The sequence below is a fragment of the Erpetoichthys calabaricus genome, chromosome 7, assembly GCF_900747795.2.
Source record: "Erpetoichthys calabaricus chromosome 7, fErpCal1.3, whole genome shotgun sequence".
Classification (NCBI taxonomy): domain Eukaryota; kingdom Metazoa; phylum Chordata; class Cladistia; order Polypteriformes; family Polypteridae; genus Erpetoichthys; species Erpetoichthys calabaricus.
Window position 1 is genome coordinate 18398804 of NC_041400.2, and position 18835 is coordinate 18417638.

General features: G+C 38.8%; 1 protein-coding gene across 1 annotated transcript; it reads left to right on the top strand.

The window, feature by feature from the left end:
* The first annotated feature begins 352 nt into the window (after window positions 1–352).
* On the top strand, window positions 353–17779 carry msmo1 (methylsterol monooxygenase 1). Its single transcript, XM_028805000.2, has 5 exons — window positions 353–607; window positions 2171–2319; window positions 8271–8397; window positions 10666–10820; window positions 15890–17779. The coding sequence occupies exons 1-5, from the start codon at window positions 353–355 to the stop codon at window positions 16077–16079; spliced, it is 876 nt and encodes a 291-aa protein (XP_028660833.1). The 3' UTR covers window positions 16080–17779.
* Window positions 17780–18835: the final 1056 nt, after the last annotated feature.

An 18835-nucleotide genomic window follows, 5' to 3' on the forward strand; every position in this document is an offset into this window, starting at 1 on the left:
GAAAAAGTATGAAAACTATAAGTCAAGTGTATTCTCTGCACGTTATCGTGCAGTGCGCTGTTACTGGTCTAACTGTAATTAAAAATAGAAAATAAATAAGTAAGCTAATTTATAATCCATGGTAAAATAAGTACTGTACAAAAGAGCTACATTATTTCATCTTTAGTACTGCCTTTTAGAAGTAAATACTGCAAACTTTTTACTACATGAGATTGGGAGTTGCACTGATAGCTTTTACTACATGGTCTCGTCATTAAAGAATCAAAAAAAGTACTTTACAATAACAATTTTTCTTTTTTTTTTTTTTCTTTTAGGAACTTTAAGTATTCGGGACAATTGACAGACACACAAGATGGCGGTGAACAGCAGTGCTGGCATTCTGAGCTCTGCTTACCTTGCTGTCGAGTATGTGGACTCAGTATTGCCAGACAATCCACTGCAGCAGTCCTTTAAGCATATGTGGAACTACATGCTCAACAATTACACTAAGTTTCAGATCGCAACTTGGGGTTCTCTAATAGTCCATGAACTCATCTACTTTTTGTTCTGCTTGCCTGGATTCATTTTCCAGTTTATTCCTTACATGCAGAAGTATAAAATACAGCCGGTGAGAAACATTTTTCTTTCTCTTTTTTTAAATCTAATGCCAAAAGACCATAATCAGTTCAATTCAGTTTATTCTTACCAAGTGTACTTCACTTTATGGGCAAGTGCTCTAAACCATGGTTACAAATGTAGGATGGAAAAAAAAGACATGAAGTATACACCGTGAAATATGTTGGAGAAACATTACCAGAGAAACCTTGTGCAATATTCAAAAATACAGTTTTAAGTCAAATCCCAAATGTCTTAGGACAGCTGCATTCTGAAAAAGATCTTTCTATAAGCAATCAATGACAACTTTATTCAGATAGAACTGGCCCATTATATGACACAATGCATCCACTTCAGGGCGGTCTAAATTCTACTATAGTCACTGCAAAGAGAAAGAAAATGGGGAAGACTTAGTATGATTAAAAGAATTATTAAAATTTATTAAAAAGTAATGTAAGACAGCAATAAGACACAAACTTCACAGTGGCTCTAACGTGAATAATTATTCTTGTGTCTTGATTTAAATGCACCGACCAGTGTGTCTTTTCTAATCATTTCAATGTTTGGGTACCCTATAGTGTTAATGGCTGAGCCTTTAGCTAGTTTTCTTACTCTTCTGAGATTTAAGAACGTCTGCATCGTCATATTGCAATGTAGGCTTTTGAATGTAGGTGGTAGTAAATAATGTATAATTGACAGTGGCACATTCTTCATTTTACTTAGCTGAATATTTTGAAGAAATTGGAAATGTTCTCTCCTGTGTCATTTAGTGAGTAAATATGCTTTGTCTATAAGCTGAAGCTCATGAAACCCAAACAGTGAAGACCTCAAGATAATACTGTCAAACCGCCTAATCTAATTTAGTGTCATGTACAGGTAAGTCCAAAGTCTGTCAGGGCAGAACTAGGTGTAAGGCAGAAAACGGTCCTGGACAAGGTGCCAGTCCATTTATGGTATGTGCCTGAATAGGCTCTAAGTCTTCAATAAAAGTACTTCAACAGTAATGCATTCTAGCAGTCCTTGTCTGCTAATTGCTCAGGCTAGTTTACCAGATTTGAACATATCCTGCAAATGTGAGTTTTCTTCATGAGATCATTTCTTCTGGCCTTCACTAAAAGTGAGTCATCCTATATGTGGCATTACGTTTTGGTGTTTGCCACAACCTGTGTGATGATCTTGTTTGTCTTTCGTTAGATTACGTCTTTCCTGATTTAACCTGCATAATACGTTGCACTTCATTTGTTTGGACCTTGTCTCTGTGTATTCTTTATTCTAAGTGTACATTTAAATCTGACTTGAAACTACATCACCAGGACTCTTCATCCTATCATGATCAGCCATGTCCCTTTTTTGTCCTGAATGGTCATGTTTTCAAGATTTGGGACTGCACTAGGAGAAGTGAAGGCCTGGAGGCCATGATCCCTAATAAATCCTCATTTGAAAGAATCCAAATTATTCAAAACCTCTGCTGTCTGAAAGGAAATTAAATCTATTGTTAAAAATGTTCTGTAGAGTGAAAATAGGTAATACTATTACAGTTTTCTATTTGTCTTTCTAAAAAAATACTCTTTTTCAGGACAAACCAGAAACTTGGGAAAAACAGTGGAAGTGCTTCAAAATGTTGCTATTCAACCATTTCTGCATTCAGCTGCCTATGATATGTGGCACTTACCACTTTACTGAGTTCTTCAGCATTCCTTATGACTGGGATACAATGCCTCGATGGTAAAGTTATTGTAGTCATTCACTTGTAAACAGATTTTGCATTAATTTTGTTACTCTCTTTTTAAAGTCCGACAAAAGTTAAATTGGTACAATCAAGACAGAAGGTGCTTCTGTAGTTCTGCCAGATGTGCACAGCAGTACATCTCCCATTCATTTAAAAAACCATCTAGGCCTTTTTATTATGAAACATAACATCTTTAATGGGTGAATTGATCCGCAGTGCTTTTATTTTCCATTAGATATTTTTTTTTTTTGCTTGTTGAAATCAAATTTTTTGTTTGCAGAAGAAGTTTAAAGGAAAAATTGCCAAAGTAAACATCCGCCTCTTCTCATTATAGTTTCTGTAGGAAACATAAAACTGATAGGAATAAAATGTTAGAGAATTATTTTTAGATTATTTTAAATTTTCAATTCAAATTTCAATACTTCATTTTGAAAATTATGTATGTTTGAAATGCATCATTAGTTTATTGCACTTTTATAATTTTTTTCCACTTACCTTGTATCATGGCTGTCTGATGTATGCCTACTCACTGCCCAGACAGGAGCTGGAAGGTCTGCAGTGTGACCCTGTGGCAGGAGCTGCTAGGGCTGGTAGAATGCTGTGCATACATCGATTGTCTAAAGCACAGCTGGCTGCGTGCACCAGTATAATAATACAGGTTAGGACATGCTATAGAAGGTGCATACATATGATAAAATTATCAAAGTTTAACTACACAAGTCCATAATCCAAAAAGAAACAAGGAGGTGGTTATACACAAATTAGTAGACAAGCAATGTGAACAAATCTACATAACTGTATTCAAAAAACAGGCAAGAGATCACTAATTGAAGCAAATTCATAAACCAGTCTCAAAAGGTAAGGCTTAAGGTCAAAAACTCTAACCAAGGAAGACAAACTGCTAAACAAGTAGATCTCCAGACGGGCTTTTGCAGATCTTAAAAGTGTTCAAGCAAAACAGCATCAAAGCTACCCTAGTTTATGTCTTCTGTCCATCCATCATCAGATTGAATCAAATTTTATTTGTTGCATACAAATTATACATAACAGTACAATATGCTGTGAAATGCCTAGTGCTCATTTGAGCTCCTCTTCTTCTTTCGACTGCTCCTGTTAGGGGTTGCCACAGCAGATCATCTTCTTCCATATCTTTCATCCTCTGCATCTTGTTCTGTTACACCCATCACCTGCATGTTCTCTCTCACCACATTCATAAACCTTCGCTTAGGCCTTCCTCTTTTCCTCTTCCCTGGCAGCTCCATCTTCAGCATCCTTCTCCCAATATACCCAGCATCTCTCCTCTGCACATGTCCAAACCAACACAATCTCGCCTCTCTGACTTTGTCTCCCAACCGTCCAACTTGAGCTGACCCTCTAATGTTCTCATTTCTAATCCTGTCCATCCTCGTCACACTCAATGCAAATCTTAGCATCTTTACCTCTGCCACCTCCAGCTCTCTCTCCTGTTTTCTGGTCAGTACCACCGTCTCCAACCCATATAACATAGTTGGTCTCACAACCGTCCTGTAGACCTTCCCTTTCACTCTTGCTGATACCCGTCTGTCACAAATCACTCCTGACACTCTTCTCCACCCATTCCACCCTGCCTGCACGCTCTTTTTCACCTCTCTTCCACAATCCCCATTACTCTGTATTGTTGATCCCAAGTATTTAAACTCATCCACCTTCACCAACTCTACTCCCTGCATCCTCACCATTCCACTGACCTCCCTCTCATTCACACACATGTATTCTGTCTTGTTCCTACTGACCTTCATTCCTCTCCTCTCTAGAGCATATCTCCACCTCTCCAGGGTCTCCTCAACTTGCTCCCTACTCTCGGTACAGATCACAATGTCATCAGCAAATATCATAGTCCACATGGACTCCTTTCTAATCTTGTCTGTCAACCTGTCCATCACCATTGCAAATAAGAAAGGGCTCAGAGCCGATCCCTGATGTAATCCCACCTCCAACTTGAATGCATCCATCACTCCTACCGCAGACCTCACCACTGTCACACTTCCCTCGTACATATCTGTACAACTGTTACGTACTTCTCTTCCACTCCCAACTTCCTCATACAATACCACAGTTCCTCTCGAGGCACCCTGTCATATGCTTTCTTCAGGTCCACAAAGACGCAATGCAACTCCTTCTGGCCTTCTCTAAACTTCTCCATCAATATCCTTATTGAAAACATTGCATCCGTAGTGCTCTTTCTTGGCATGAAACCATACTGCTACTCACTAATCATCACCTCACTTCTTAACCTAGCTTCCACTACTCTTTCCCATAACTTTTTGCTGTGGCTCATCAATTTTATTCCCCTGTAGTTACTGCAGTCCTGCACATCCCCCTTATTCTTAAATATCGGCACCAGTACACTTCTTCTCCATTCCTCAGGCATCTTTTCCAAGATTCCATTGAACAATCTGGTTAAAAACTCCACTGCCATCTCTCATAAACACCTCCATGTTTCCATAGGTATGTCATCTGGACCAAAGGCCTTTACAGTTTTCATCCTCTTCATAGCTGTCCTTACTTCCTCCTTGCTAATCCATTGCACTACCTGATTGACTATCTCCACATCGTCCAACCTCTTCTCTCTCTTATTCTCTTCATTCATCAGCCTCCCAAAGTACTCTTTCCATCTGCTCAACACCCTCTCCTCGCTTGTGAGTACGTTCCATCTTTATCCTTCATCACCCTAATCTGCTGCACATCTTTCCCAGCTTGGTCTCTCTGTCTAGCCAATTGGTACAGGTCCTTTTCTCCCTCCTTAGTGTCCAATCTCTCATACAACTCATCATACACCTTTTCTTTAGTCTTCGCCACCTCTCTCTTCACCTTGCACCTTATCTCCTTGTACTCTTGTCTGCTTTCTGCATGTCTCTAACTATCCCACTTCTTCTTTGCCATCCTCTTCCTCTGTATACTCTCCTGTATTTCCTCATTCCACCACCAGGTTTCCTTTTCCTCCTTCCTCTTTCCAGATGTCACGCCAAGCACCCTTCTTGCTGTCACCCTTACTACATCTGCTGTAGTTTCCCAGCTGCCTGGTAACTCTTCACTGCCACTCAGTGCCTGTCTCACCTCCTACCTAAACTCAACCTTGCAGTCTTCCTTTTTCAACTTCCACCATTCTCTTCCTCTTCTTGATCTCCAACGTCATCCTACAGACCACTATCCTATGCTGCTTAACTACACTTTCCCCTGCCACCAATTTGCAGTCTTCAATCTCCTTCAGATCAGCTCTTCTGCATAGGATGTAATCTACCTGTGTGCATCTTCCTCCTCTCTTGTATGTAACCCTATGTTCCTCCCTCTTCTTAAAATACGTATTCACCACAGCCATGTCCATCCTTTTGGCAAAATCCACTATCTTCTGACCTTCTTCATTCGTCTCCTTGACACCATACCTACCCATCACCTCCTCGTCTCCACTGCACCCTTCACCAACATGTCCATTGAAATCCGCTCCAATCACAACTTTCTGTCCCTTGGATACACTATTCATCACTTCATCCAACTCACTCCAAAAATCTTCTTTCTCACCCATCGCACACCCAACTTGTTGGGCATATGCACTAACAACATTCATCATCACACCTCCAATTTCCAGCTTCATAATCATTACTCTGCCTGACACTCTTTTCACCTCCAAAACACTCTTGACATACTGTTCCTTCAGAATAACTCCTACCCCATTTCTCCTCCTATCCACGCCATGATAGAACAATTTGAATCCACCTCCGATCCACCTGACCTTACTCCCCTTCCATTTAGTCTCTTGCACGCACAATATATCAACCTTCCTTCTCTCCATCATATCTGCTAACTCTCTCCCCTTACCATTCATACTGCCAACATTCAAAGTTCCTACCCTCAGTTCCACTCTCTTTACTTTCCTCCTGCCTCCGGACACGACTCACCAAAAGAGTAGCCCAATTTCCGCCAGCACCCTGTTGGCTAACAGTACTGATGCCGGTTGTTGTTAACCCGGGGCTCGACTGATCCGGTATGGAAATTTGTATTGTTGTCCACATATTGATTTGGCAAAATTTTACACCGGATGCCCTTCCTGACGTAACCCTCCCCATTTATCCGGGCTTGGGACCGGCACGAAGAAACACACTGGTTTGTGCATCCCCTGTGGCTGGGTTTGCACACTGTGCAATAATTGTTGCGTAGCAACAGAGGGGAGGAGCTAGGAGCAAAAGAGAGGTATAGGAGAGGATAAGGGATAGAGAATAGAGATAGGCATGTGAGGAAATATTTACTGTACATGGCACACTAAAACCACTCTTCAGCAATAATGGACTTTATACCACCTACTGAAATTCTAAATGGTTTTGAGGTGAACATTAAGAAGGCCATAGGCACACTTATTTTTGCAGTGTATTGTCAATTGATGAGTAGATTTTCTCAATCACCATTTAAAATTGTTTTTTTTTTTTTATCATTTTTTTTTCAAGGCTGTCCAAGATCAGTCATGGAGGCACTGTAGTTGGAGCTTCCACTGTAGGGGTTCAGGAACTTGGTGGTTTGTTTGTGTGGAATTTGGCTGATCTTCTTGGGTCTAAATAGGTTTTTCTCACACATTCCCAAATAGTTGCATGTTCAGTAAACCAGTCTGTGTCAGTATAACTGTGGGGTTTGTTCAAGGCTACATCTACACTACTGCAGTTATGATTAAAAGCATTGTCTGCCTCATGTTGAGATTTTGAAATGTGCATAACCATATTGTGGATGCAATATATGTGGCATCTTCGTAACTGTTTCGATTTTATGCATTGTGTTAATTTAGGATGCAATATATGTGGCATCTTCGTAACTGTTTCGATTTTATGCATTGTGTTAATTTAGGGAAGGAAAAAAAAGTCTAAAGAACTGCAGGGAATTACTCCGTTTGTGTAGACAATCATTAGGAAAAAAGTCCACACTTCTTTAAGATATGTTAAACACTCTTCTGGCCTGGAGCCTATGGCTTTGCATTTTATCTAAAATCTGTATACCTATTCTAATTTTTGATTGTATGAGTATGACAGACCTTTTTTTTTTTTGTATTATTTTTTGAAGAATTTCTGGAGCCACATCTATTACAAAAAATGAAATATACTAGGTAATAGTTTAGGAGGAATATTTTTATTTTAAAAAAAGCCTTGCAATGCACAAAAAGTTATAGAGTGGGTCTGCAGGCACGTAACCAAAAAAAACATATATACAAGGTGTTGGTTTTCTTTTCTGAAACTGGTAATTGTATCCCACTCAGTCTTTATGATTAGTGGGGTTGACTCACACCTCCAAATGACTTTTTTCAAAACCCATTTCGAAAATTGCAGTTGTACTGAGGCCATATAATTCAAACCTTTCCTGAGTACAGCCTTTTAATATGTATTTGTTTCCTTTCTCTTTCAGCATTTCAAATAAAATTCCTATAGCTCTGCTTATACATCTGGTTTTCATTTTAAGCTAAAATGTACCTGTCTGTATGTTTGACCTTCTACTAAATTTTGTGTTTTCATTGCTAATTATTCTTATATTAAATTTTTAAAAATAGAAAATGAACTATTAGATAGGACAAGTAATAAAATACATAAAAAGTGGCATTTTTATTTTCCTAAAATACACTGTTTCACTGTTAGGCTGATGGAGAATATGCCATATGAAAATGATGATGTAAATGGGTAATTTTATAATAATTTTTGAATGTGGAGGGGATGCTGGCGCACACAGGTTGCTGCCGCTCTTCCCATTCATCAACACTTTTCATTAAAATTAGCGTTAAACCTAAACTTTTTGCAATTGTTCACTTTCTTTTTATTGTATGAATATTTCATGGGTGCAATTGACTTGAACTGTGTAAGTGCCTTGAGCATGGGAAAGGTGCTATATAAATAAAATGTATTATTATTATTTGATGAGATTTTTTTTTTTCCCCAAGGCCTTACATTTTAGCTCAGTGCTTTGGCTGTGCAGTAATTGAAGATGCATGGCATTACTTCTTGCACAGACTTCTTCACCATAAAAGAATATATAAATATATCCATAAAGTTCATCATGAGTTCACAGTAAGTTGTTGCATTTTAATTTGATTAAATTAAAAAAAACTGTTAAGCTGTAAAATATTTTCAAGGTGTATTAGTATTACACAGCACATACTTTGACACATGTTTTAGTTGTTAGTGTAATGTAAATGATTTTATTTATTGGATAATAACCTTTTCTGAAAAAGCGCCATTCATTGGGCAGTGAAACTATTCTTTTCAAGTACATGAAAAATGTAACTATAGCACAAGAATTTTGCATTTTTCCCTTCTACATATATTTGGGGTCTCCAGCATATTTCTGCACCCATTAATCATTTCCTGTTTAAATATAAGTGTTTTTGTCACCTTTTCTGAATAGCACTCATTTTTATAATCATAAATTGAAATTGTAGGGTTTTTTTTTTTTTTGGAGTTTACAATGAAAGAAAAGGAAGAAACAGTTCATAAAGAAGGCAGATTAAAATGAGGAATTTTAGTGCAGTTAGTGCTGTCTTTTTTCATGTGCTCACCCTTCTAGTAACTTCTCTGTGCACTTTTTCACCCAGTCATTTTCTGCCTTGCTCACCACATGCTTAAACCCTCTTAGTTTATTTTCCGTTTTTCATCCATAACAATAGTATCTGTCATCTCTGCATTCCTTTTTCTTCCCAGACTCTGCACATTCACTTAATAATTCTTATCTTAGTCATTTTCATGTTGGGGTGGCACGGTGGCACAATGGTAGCACTGCTGCCTCGCAGTTAGGAGACCTGGGTTCGCTTCCCGGGTCCTCCCTGCATGGAGTTTGCATGTTCTCCCCGTGTCTGCGTGAGTTTCCTCCCACAGTCCAAAGACATGCAGGTTAGGTGGATTGGCCCTAGTGTGTGCTTGGTGTGTGGGTGTGTTTGTGTGTGTCCTGCGGTGGGTTAGCACCCTGCCCGGGATTGGTTCCTGCCTTGTGCCCTGTGTTGGCTGGGATTGGCTCCAGCAGACCCCCGTGACCCTGTGTTCGGATTCAGCGGGTTGGAAAATGGATGGATGGATAGATTTTCATGTTAGTTTCCTTTTCAGCTTATATTTGCCACATTATATCATTTTTCTGGAATACTAATACTGTAATAGTAATAAGTCTTAATTTCCATCTGTACTTTTTTCGTATGCTTAGAAACAATACTTTTAAGGACAAAGTAAACACTTTTATTTATTAGCAAAGTAAAGCAAAAACTGAAAGATGTGATCTCACATGTTAAAAAAAAAAAAAAGTGCACCATTTTGTGTTGTTTTTTTTTTCATCAAATGGTATTTTAAGATCAACCCTTTATTTTATTTTTTTCAATTAATTAAAGCTTATTAGCTTTTATGCTAACTAACATAGTGTTTTAAACCTTATTGTTTGTGTATTGTGCCCAGTTGATTTTGCTTTTGTTTCTTGTCGTGATGGTGACGTTTTTCCGCCATCATTTTGAATCTGTTCGCAATCCATCTAGCTACTCCAGTTATCGCCATGTGACATTCAGTGCAACAGACAGTGTTATCCCAAATCAACTACTTAAGACAGCAGTACAGTGTCCTTGTTTTCCAAGTCCTGGGATTATTTTAAAATCAGAACTGTATTGTTTGACTTTGCCTCATTTTTGGCTAGTGTTCAGTTCTTTTTAGTGTGGCTTCAGAATCTCGGCTACATTTTTTTTAATTTAAATTCTCTTTTATTCTCGGAAACGTTTGTATACTTTCTGGTTTTTGAAGCCAGCATATTTTTTGACATCAAGATTGTCTAGCCCTTTCCAACCTCTTTCTTCTCTGGGTTCTACTTTTCTCACAGTAATCTAGGTGCAGACTGTAAGTTTGTACACAACATTCAGTCTATCAAATATGGAATATGCCTTTCAGCACTACCTGTCCTAGTTTAGTTTGCCATTTAAGTCTTCTAAATTTGCATTACTATAAACCCTGGCAGCCTTAATAATTGATTTAATTTGCTATACATTTCTAATTTAGGCCTACAAATTGGACATTTAAGACTGGAATAGTTGGTCACCATACTCTAACAAGGTTTATATCCATCCATCCATTAAGACAGGGTCATGGGGGTCTGCTGGAGCCAATCCCAGCCAACACAAGGCACAAGGCAGGAACAAATCCCTGGGCAAGGTACCAGCCCACCGCGGGGCACACACACACTAAGGACAATTTAGGACAAGGTTTATATTCAATAGAAAATCTACTTTATCAAAGGAGAAGTTTACAAGACTGTGTAAAAAAAATATGATTTAATTGTCTTTATTTTGAATTTCCTTTTTGTTTATGCAGTCACCATTTGGAATGCAAGCAGAATATGCACATCCTTTAGAAACGATTATTCTGGGTGCTGGTTTCTTCATTGGTATTATGGTATTTTGTAATCACATGATTCTTCTCTGGGCTTGGGTATGTGTTCGTCTTCTGGAAACAATTGATGTACACAGGTAGGCCTCTTTTGTTTCTATTCGCATTATATTACATTTTAACATATTCTTGGATTATACAGTAGCTCTGATATAATTTAGTTGTAACCTTTGGGAAACAACACAATAGGTTAATTAATAAATGTGTTTTTTCATATACTATCCTCAAGGAAATATAAATTATCATGTAATAAACATACAGGCTCACCTTGGCCTTGTAAAGATTAACTGTTCCTGAAGCCCTGCTTCATAAGGTTAATTTTCATTTTACCAATAGGGCAATTTAAGTAGAAGAAATTTTAAGCGTGCTATGGCCCCAAAAAATGACTCCCTTTGTTTCTTAACATCAAAATATAAACATTTATAGAATAAGATTAATAATAGCATTACACATCTAAACAAACCCTAATAAGGTATCATCCCATTATTAAATCCTATATAATTAAACCCTTTACCTATACTTTATCACTTTTGGTTTCATATTCAAAGGAATGGCTATTTGAACTTTCTTGGGCTTTTCCAGTGATTTCCAATCTTTTTTTGAAGTTCTGATGCTCAAGATAATGTGAGAAGATGTGAGCGTCACACATGACAAGCCAACTGAACCACAACTCACAAATGCACCTTCAGCTGTAAGAGTGACTGAGACTATTGTTGTGCATCACCAACATCCAGCCCTGCCCCTTTCTACAGTCTGCTGCAAGGTGCACATAGAATGAATGTAAATGACTTGAAAGAATGCGTTAGAGAAAATGTTTGAAAACCATCCCGTACTCTTCATAATTAAGAAAATTCAGCTTCACTGTAGTTCATAAGACAAAAGAGGCTTTGTATACCTGAATTTTATAAAGCAGTAGTTTGTAATTCAGGGGAAGCCTAAATTAAATACAAAACAGTTCAAAGAAGATAAAGAAGATATCTTTGATAACAGAAAGGCCCATGCCAAAAATTAGTATGGAGCAGAAACATCCATCCATCCATCCATTTTCCAACCCGCTGAATCCGAACACAGGGTCACGGGGGTCTGCTGGAGCCAATCCCAGCCAACACAGGGCACAAGGCAGGGAACCAATCCCGGGCAGGGTGCCAACCCACCACAGGACACACACACAAACACACCCACACACCAAGCACACACTAGGGCCAATTTAGAATCACCAATCCACCTAACCTGCATGTCTTTGGACCGTGGGAGGAAACCGGAGTGCCCGGAGGAAACCCACGCAGACACGGGGAGAACATGCAAACTCCACGTAGGGTGGACCCGGGAAGCGAACCTGGGTCTCCTAACTGCGAGGCGGAGCAGAAACAGTAAAAGCTTAAAACAGGACCGCAAAAATAGTTTTTTGTATGCTGTATGTACAAGTAAAGTTCTTTACAAGAATTTTGAAAGAATGCCATAGAATCTTGGTTATTTGTGATGTGGTTAGACATGTTCATGTGTGTATGTATGTATATATATATGTGTGTATATACAGGTATATATACAGTCATATGAAAAAGTTTGGAAACCCTCTTAATTCTTTGGATTTTTGTTTCTCATTGGCTGAGCTTTCAAAGTAGCAACTTCCTTTTAATACAGTATATGACATGTCTTATGGAAACAGTAATATTTCAGCAGTGACATAAAGTTTATTGGATTAACAGAAAATATGCAATATGCATCATAACAAAATTAGACAGGTGCATAAATTTGGGTACCACAACAGAGATATTCCATCAATACTTAGTTGAGCCTCCTTTTGCAAATCTAACAGCCTCTAGACGCTGTCCTCCTGTAGCCTTTGATGAGTGTCTGGATTCTGGATGGAGGTATTTTTGACCATTCTTCCATACAAAATCTCTCCAGTTCAGTTAAATTTGATGGCTGCAGAGCATGGACAGCCTGCTTCAAATCATCCCATTGATTGTAGAACGATGTACAGATACACCATCTCCAGCAAGATGTTCTTGCAGGTCTTTGGAGGTGATCTGTGGGTTGTCTGTAACCATTCTCACAATGCTGCTCATATGCCGCTCCTGTATTTTTCTTGGCCTGCCAGACCTGCTGGGTTTGACAGCAACTGTGCCTGTGGCCTTCCATTACCTGATTCCATTCCTTACAGTTGAAACTGACAGTTTAAACCTCTGAGATAGCTTTTTGTAGCCTTCCCCTAAACCAGGATACTGAACAATCTTTGTTTTCATATCTTTTGAGAGTTTCTTTGAGAATCCCATGCTGTCACTCTTCAGAGGAGAGTCAAAGGGAAGGACAACTTGCAAGGACACACCTGTCTATGAAGTTCAAGGCTTAACGAGCTCATCTGACCAATTTGGTGTTACAACTAATCAGCATTGAGCAGTTACATGAATTCAAATCAGCAAAATTACAAGGGGACCCACATTTGTGCACAGCCAGTTTTTCACATTTGATTTAATTTCATACAACTAAATACTGCTTCACTAAAAATCTTTGTTTGGAAAACACCGCAGTACTCAGATGTTCGTAGGAAATGAAAGGCATACCACTGTTATCTTTTTTGTTGAAAGGAGAGTCAATTATTATGCAGGCTGAGAGGGGTTCCCAAACTTTTTCATATGACTGTGTATGTATGTATTGTGGAATATGACCAGGACACCGACAGGCAGACACGTTGTAAGTTCCCCACACACGTTTATTGTGGTCTTCCATATTTACAAACTCAGCTCACAAGCCCCCAATATCCCCCTTGGCCAACACACAATGCCTTCTTTTCTTCAGACCGCCTTCTTCTCCCCTCCAGATACCTCATCCACACTACTCTCCCGACTCAAGTCCATCTCTGAAGGGAGGCGGCCCCTTTAAATAAGCACCCGCATGTGCTCCAGGTGTGTTCCCGGCAATCTCCCATCGACACGCCCCAGTGTGGCGGAAGTGCCGGCTGTCTCCCCGCCAGCACTCTGGGTGTCCCTGTTCCTCTTCCCCCCAGGACTTCCTGGTGTGGTGGAAGTGCTGAGGTCCAGGGTCCTCCAGGTACTGGGGTGCCCCCTGGCGGTGACCACGGGCCTCTACAGGGCCGAGCTTCCCAGCTCTGTACCCGTGGCCCCCAGGGCTGTCACCCCCTCGAGGTCTGGAGGAAGCACAAGCCCTCCTCCGGTCTTCTCGGGTGTCCCGGCCTTGTACCACCCTCATCCGGGTACCACAGTATGTATGTGTGTGTGTGTATATGTGTATATATAAAATATATATATATATATATATATATATATATATATATATATATATATATATATATATATATATATATATATATATATATATATATACTGTATATATACTGGGCGGCACGGTGGCGCAGTGGTAGCGCTGCTGCCTCGCAGTTAGGAGACCCGGGTTCACTTCCCGGGTCCACCCTGCGTGGAGTTTGCATGTTCTCCCCGTGTCTTCGTGGGTTTCCTCTGGGCACTCCGGTTTCCTCCCACAGTCCAAAGACATACAGGTTAGGTGGATTGGCGATTCTAAATTGGCCCTAGTGTGTGCTTGGTGTGTGGGTGTGTTTGTGTGTGTCCTGCGGTGGGTTGGCACCCTGCCCGGGATTGGTTCCCTGCCTTGTGCCCTGTGTTGGCTGGGATTGGCTCCAGCAGACCCCCATGACCCTGTGTTCGGATTCAGTGGGTTGGAAAATGGATGGATGTATATATACTGTATATATAGTATATATTATATACTGTATACAGTATATATATAATATATATATATATATATATATATATATTGTGTGTGTGTGTATATATATATATATATATATATATATATATATACTGTATATATATATATATATATATATATATATACTGTATATATGAGGGTAGACTGAAATGCTGACTATTAAGGCTGTCAGTTTCTTGAATATATCATTAGCATGACATGAATAGTGCATTTTATATATTTTATTTTAAACTATGGAAACAGTATAGTCAGTAAATATAATAAATGTATTGAATGGTAATGCATTTTAAAGCCAGATACCCCTCTTCTCTACTGATTTTGGTTTCCTTTGCCATCCATATCTTAAAAAGATGTACAGTGGCTTCTGCTAATATAATTGGGAAAACCTATAATAAGCTTACCACATGTTACGAACTAAAGATTTTGTAAGCACATAGTTCGGAACAATGACTCAAAATGCCCATTAGAGGGAGCAAGACCATTAGACACAGGCTAGTTAGAAAAAGGACAAATGTGTAATCTTTATAAATAAATTGATTTATTACAAAAATGTTTTCAAACAAGAAACTCAGAGGAGCACAAAGGATGCATACAGCAATGCCTTAAAAAAAGGCAGTCCTTTTAGCAAACATAAATCTAAGGAAACTGGACCTGCTTCTTGGGGCGCACACAGAACATAGCAGTGAACAAAAAAGACATTAAAGAGACCTCTGAACCCCAGGTTCATGGGGAACCCTGGCTGAAACGTCACACCACAGTTTTCATTTCATATCTTGTCTGGTAGAATAGACCTTTCCAGAAGAGAGGCATCCTTTAGAGAAATAGCACCAGAATGTCTTTTTGGTGGGTAAGAGAGACACTTGTGGTTGCTGATTTTCATTTCATACAATTTCACTTTCAGAGGTTTTGATTTTGAAAACTTTTGCATAATGACAAAAAATACCGATCATCACTGTATGCAGTAATTTTAACATTTTGAAGTTGTAAAGATTTTTCATTCTTTCTATATATTCATAATGTAATAAAAATACAAGCCTTTCTAATATTTACCATGTGTGTTTAAGAAATGTTCCAGAATTGAACAAAATGAAATGCCTCAAATGTAAAATTTTCACAACTGGCTGTCAGAATGTGTATGGAGAAATGGACAACACCTTCATGATGTTTTCTTCAAAACATAAAATTAATATTTATTACCATCATTAATTGCATGTCCTGTACAATACATTTCATCATTAAATATATTTTGTAATGTGTTTATTCGTGCATTGAATGTTAATTGAAAATTTCTCGTTTCCCTGCGCCGCCCTGTATTATAGTAAGTGGGTTTGTACACTGAACATATGAATGGTATATAGTGCAGCTTTAAAAGTACTAATTATTGTTTTGTTTTTGGATTTAGTGGCTATGATATCCCCATGAATCCACTGCATCTTGTGCCTTTCTATGCTGGGGCCCGCTTCCATGATTTTCACCACATGAATTTTGTTGGGAACTACTCTTCTAGCTTTACTTGGTGGGATAAAATCTTCAGCACAGATTCTCAGTACAAGTCCTATCAAGAAAAATGTGAACAGAAGAAGATGGAGTGAGCATTCTTTAAGACTTTGTAAGTTTTAATACTTGTCTAATGCATTTTAAATGCACATGCAACTCTTGATGATGCACTGATTGCTCACCGAGTGGAAGGAAATATAAGAAGAAGAAAATCGAACGTTTATAGAATCCTGCTTTGGCTTTTAAGAAGCATCATACAGTACTTACTGTAAGTGGCTGGACAAAATTCCATCTTTCTTCATGCTACATTATAAATAGCCTGCAAGACAACCTCAAAAGCACTGATTCTGAGTTTTGCATTGAGCCCTGAAAGGAAAAGAAGCTGTTCTTTTGTGCTTTTTAATAGATAAGCTTTATTTAATAATAGTCAGAGTTTCATGTGTCACCATAATGTTTCACAGTATTTGCATTCTGTTGGAGTGGTTTACCATGAAGACATTTTCTAGTTTCCCTGAGATAACAAATGAACTTCTAGCTTAGTGTGAGCTGCAACACTTCATACTGCAGATGATAAGTCTTTAATACAACACAAATATTATACTGAATAGGTTGGAAATAATTCACATTTACACTTTTCAACTTTGTCCCCTAGTGTTACTCCTATGTATTTGGTCACTCAGCCTCTTAGTACGAGTGGCAAAGCACAGACTGCAGATTTGTTATTTATATTTCATTTGGTTATTACAAACCAAGGAAACAATGACGGAACCTTCTTCAGGGTATCAAAATAATGTGAATTCCTTACTCTTTAAAGGTGAAGTAAAATAAGGGCCGAAAATAAATGTTCACCTCACCTCTTTTTAAGGTAGATCAAAAGGCTGTTGTCATACTGTCAGGTTTTTTAAACCAATAAATTTGAGAAACACTTTAACCATTATCCATGCCAAAGTCAAACTTTATTTTCTGCGTTAGCAAAATACAAGATTTAAGTGCTCAGCATGCCACAGAGGGAATAAATTTCATTAATCAGAAGGGTGCCTTTTATAAAAACAATATATTATCATTGTAATATGTTATTATTTGCAAGTCTAGAGATGATTAAGACATTCTGCAGTTTTAATGGTTTTGCAGCAGAGTTGGCAAAATGAAGTACCTTTCTGTGTTGACACATAGAAGAGGGCTGACAGACAACACCCTGATGATATGAACGTCGAAGGCCAAATGCTGTGATGTGCAAGGGAGTGGTTTCCCTTTTCACTGCTGGTTTCTGCCTTACACCCAGTGTTGCTATGAATGGGCTGAGGCCATTTTGCAATCCTGTAATGGAACACATGGGTTTAGATCCATGCCTCTGTCATTGTTATATGTGGAGCCTTGGACATCCCTGATTATTTAAATGTTGACTTATGCAAACTTATTAAAAAAAAAAAAATACCATTCATGTTTGACTTTCATATGAACGTCTGTAGTGTTTACATGTAGGGTCTTGTTTTGTTTTAAATGGCAATATGGTGGTGAGATGATTAATGCTGCTGCCTCACAGCATAAGAGTTCTAGATTCGGTCCTCAATTCAGGCACTGTCTTTCTTCACTTTGCACTTTCCCCCCCAGTGCCTGCATTAACTTTTTTCAGGGGACTTCTAAATATTTGCATTAGATTAGTAGACCACTCTAAATAAGACGTCTGTGTGAATATTTGTTTGTTGGTGGGCTATGCACCATCATCTGTGGTCCTCTGCTGAATTAAGTGAACCTGATAATGTATGGAAGGTGTTTTTGTTTTATAAAAACCTAACTGACTATAAAGCTAGTCCCATAATGATCATTTATAAGAAGCAAAATATGAGCGCCAAGCAGTAGTGACAGACACCATATTTGTATTCCAAATATTGAGAGTCAGATGTATTCCTGTATGTACACCTTTAGTGTAGCTGTGCCTAACCCTTTGACATATTTCATCTCTGCAGATGTACTGTGTGTTTCCTAATGTGAAACTAAATAATGTAGTTACCAGCCGAAGTACCCGGCCTTGCTGTTGTAAATAAATGGGGGAAAAAATTCATTTGGAAATGGAACACGGCTAAACATAACCCAAAATGAGACAAAAAGGTGTGCTCTTAGACAACAGCTGTAATCCAGCAAGACAATAAAACTGGTATCCAAATTAGCTGAGAAGAAAATGCTGTACATACCTGTGGTGTTTTAAGATCGCGCTTATGCTGGTGAAAAACTTTGTAGTGCATCCCGTTTACGAAATTCTCTTGCAGCCTGATGGGAATTGTAGTCCCTGTGTCAGCTCTGGTTTTTGGGTTGCCCCCCTCCCATTATAACTCCTCTCTCAGATATGACACACAGCCTGTATTTTAAGTCAGACAAAGGCCAAGGAACGTGATCTTATTTATACACTGTTAAAGGAAACGCCTTGACACAGGAAAAAGGTTTGGGGCAGTCACCCGTATACTTGAATAAGGCTGCAGAGAAATGAAAATTGATAGTACAGTTGTGTATAAGTTGAGTCCAAACCAGAACTGAGTTACCAAGCGGAAGTTGACTGGTATTTAAGGCAGGTTGGTGGAAGTGATAACATTGTGGCCGGAACAGGAAGTGATGTGATCGAGGCCGGAACAGGAAGTGACATCATCGGGGCCAGAAACTGAAACCGACAACATTGGGTCCAGGCAGAATTTCCTGTGTTTGGTCTGCAGGAATAAAAGAGAGAGGTTTACTGCACCCCGCCACCCCCTGGCATGGCGTGGAATTACCTTCTTTTGGTCCTTTTAGCTGCCTCCCATACGCATGTGCGTGACAACACATTATGGTAGTTGATACAATTTTACTGCAGTATTTCAGA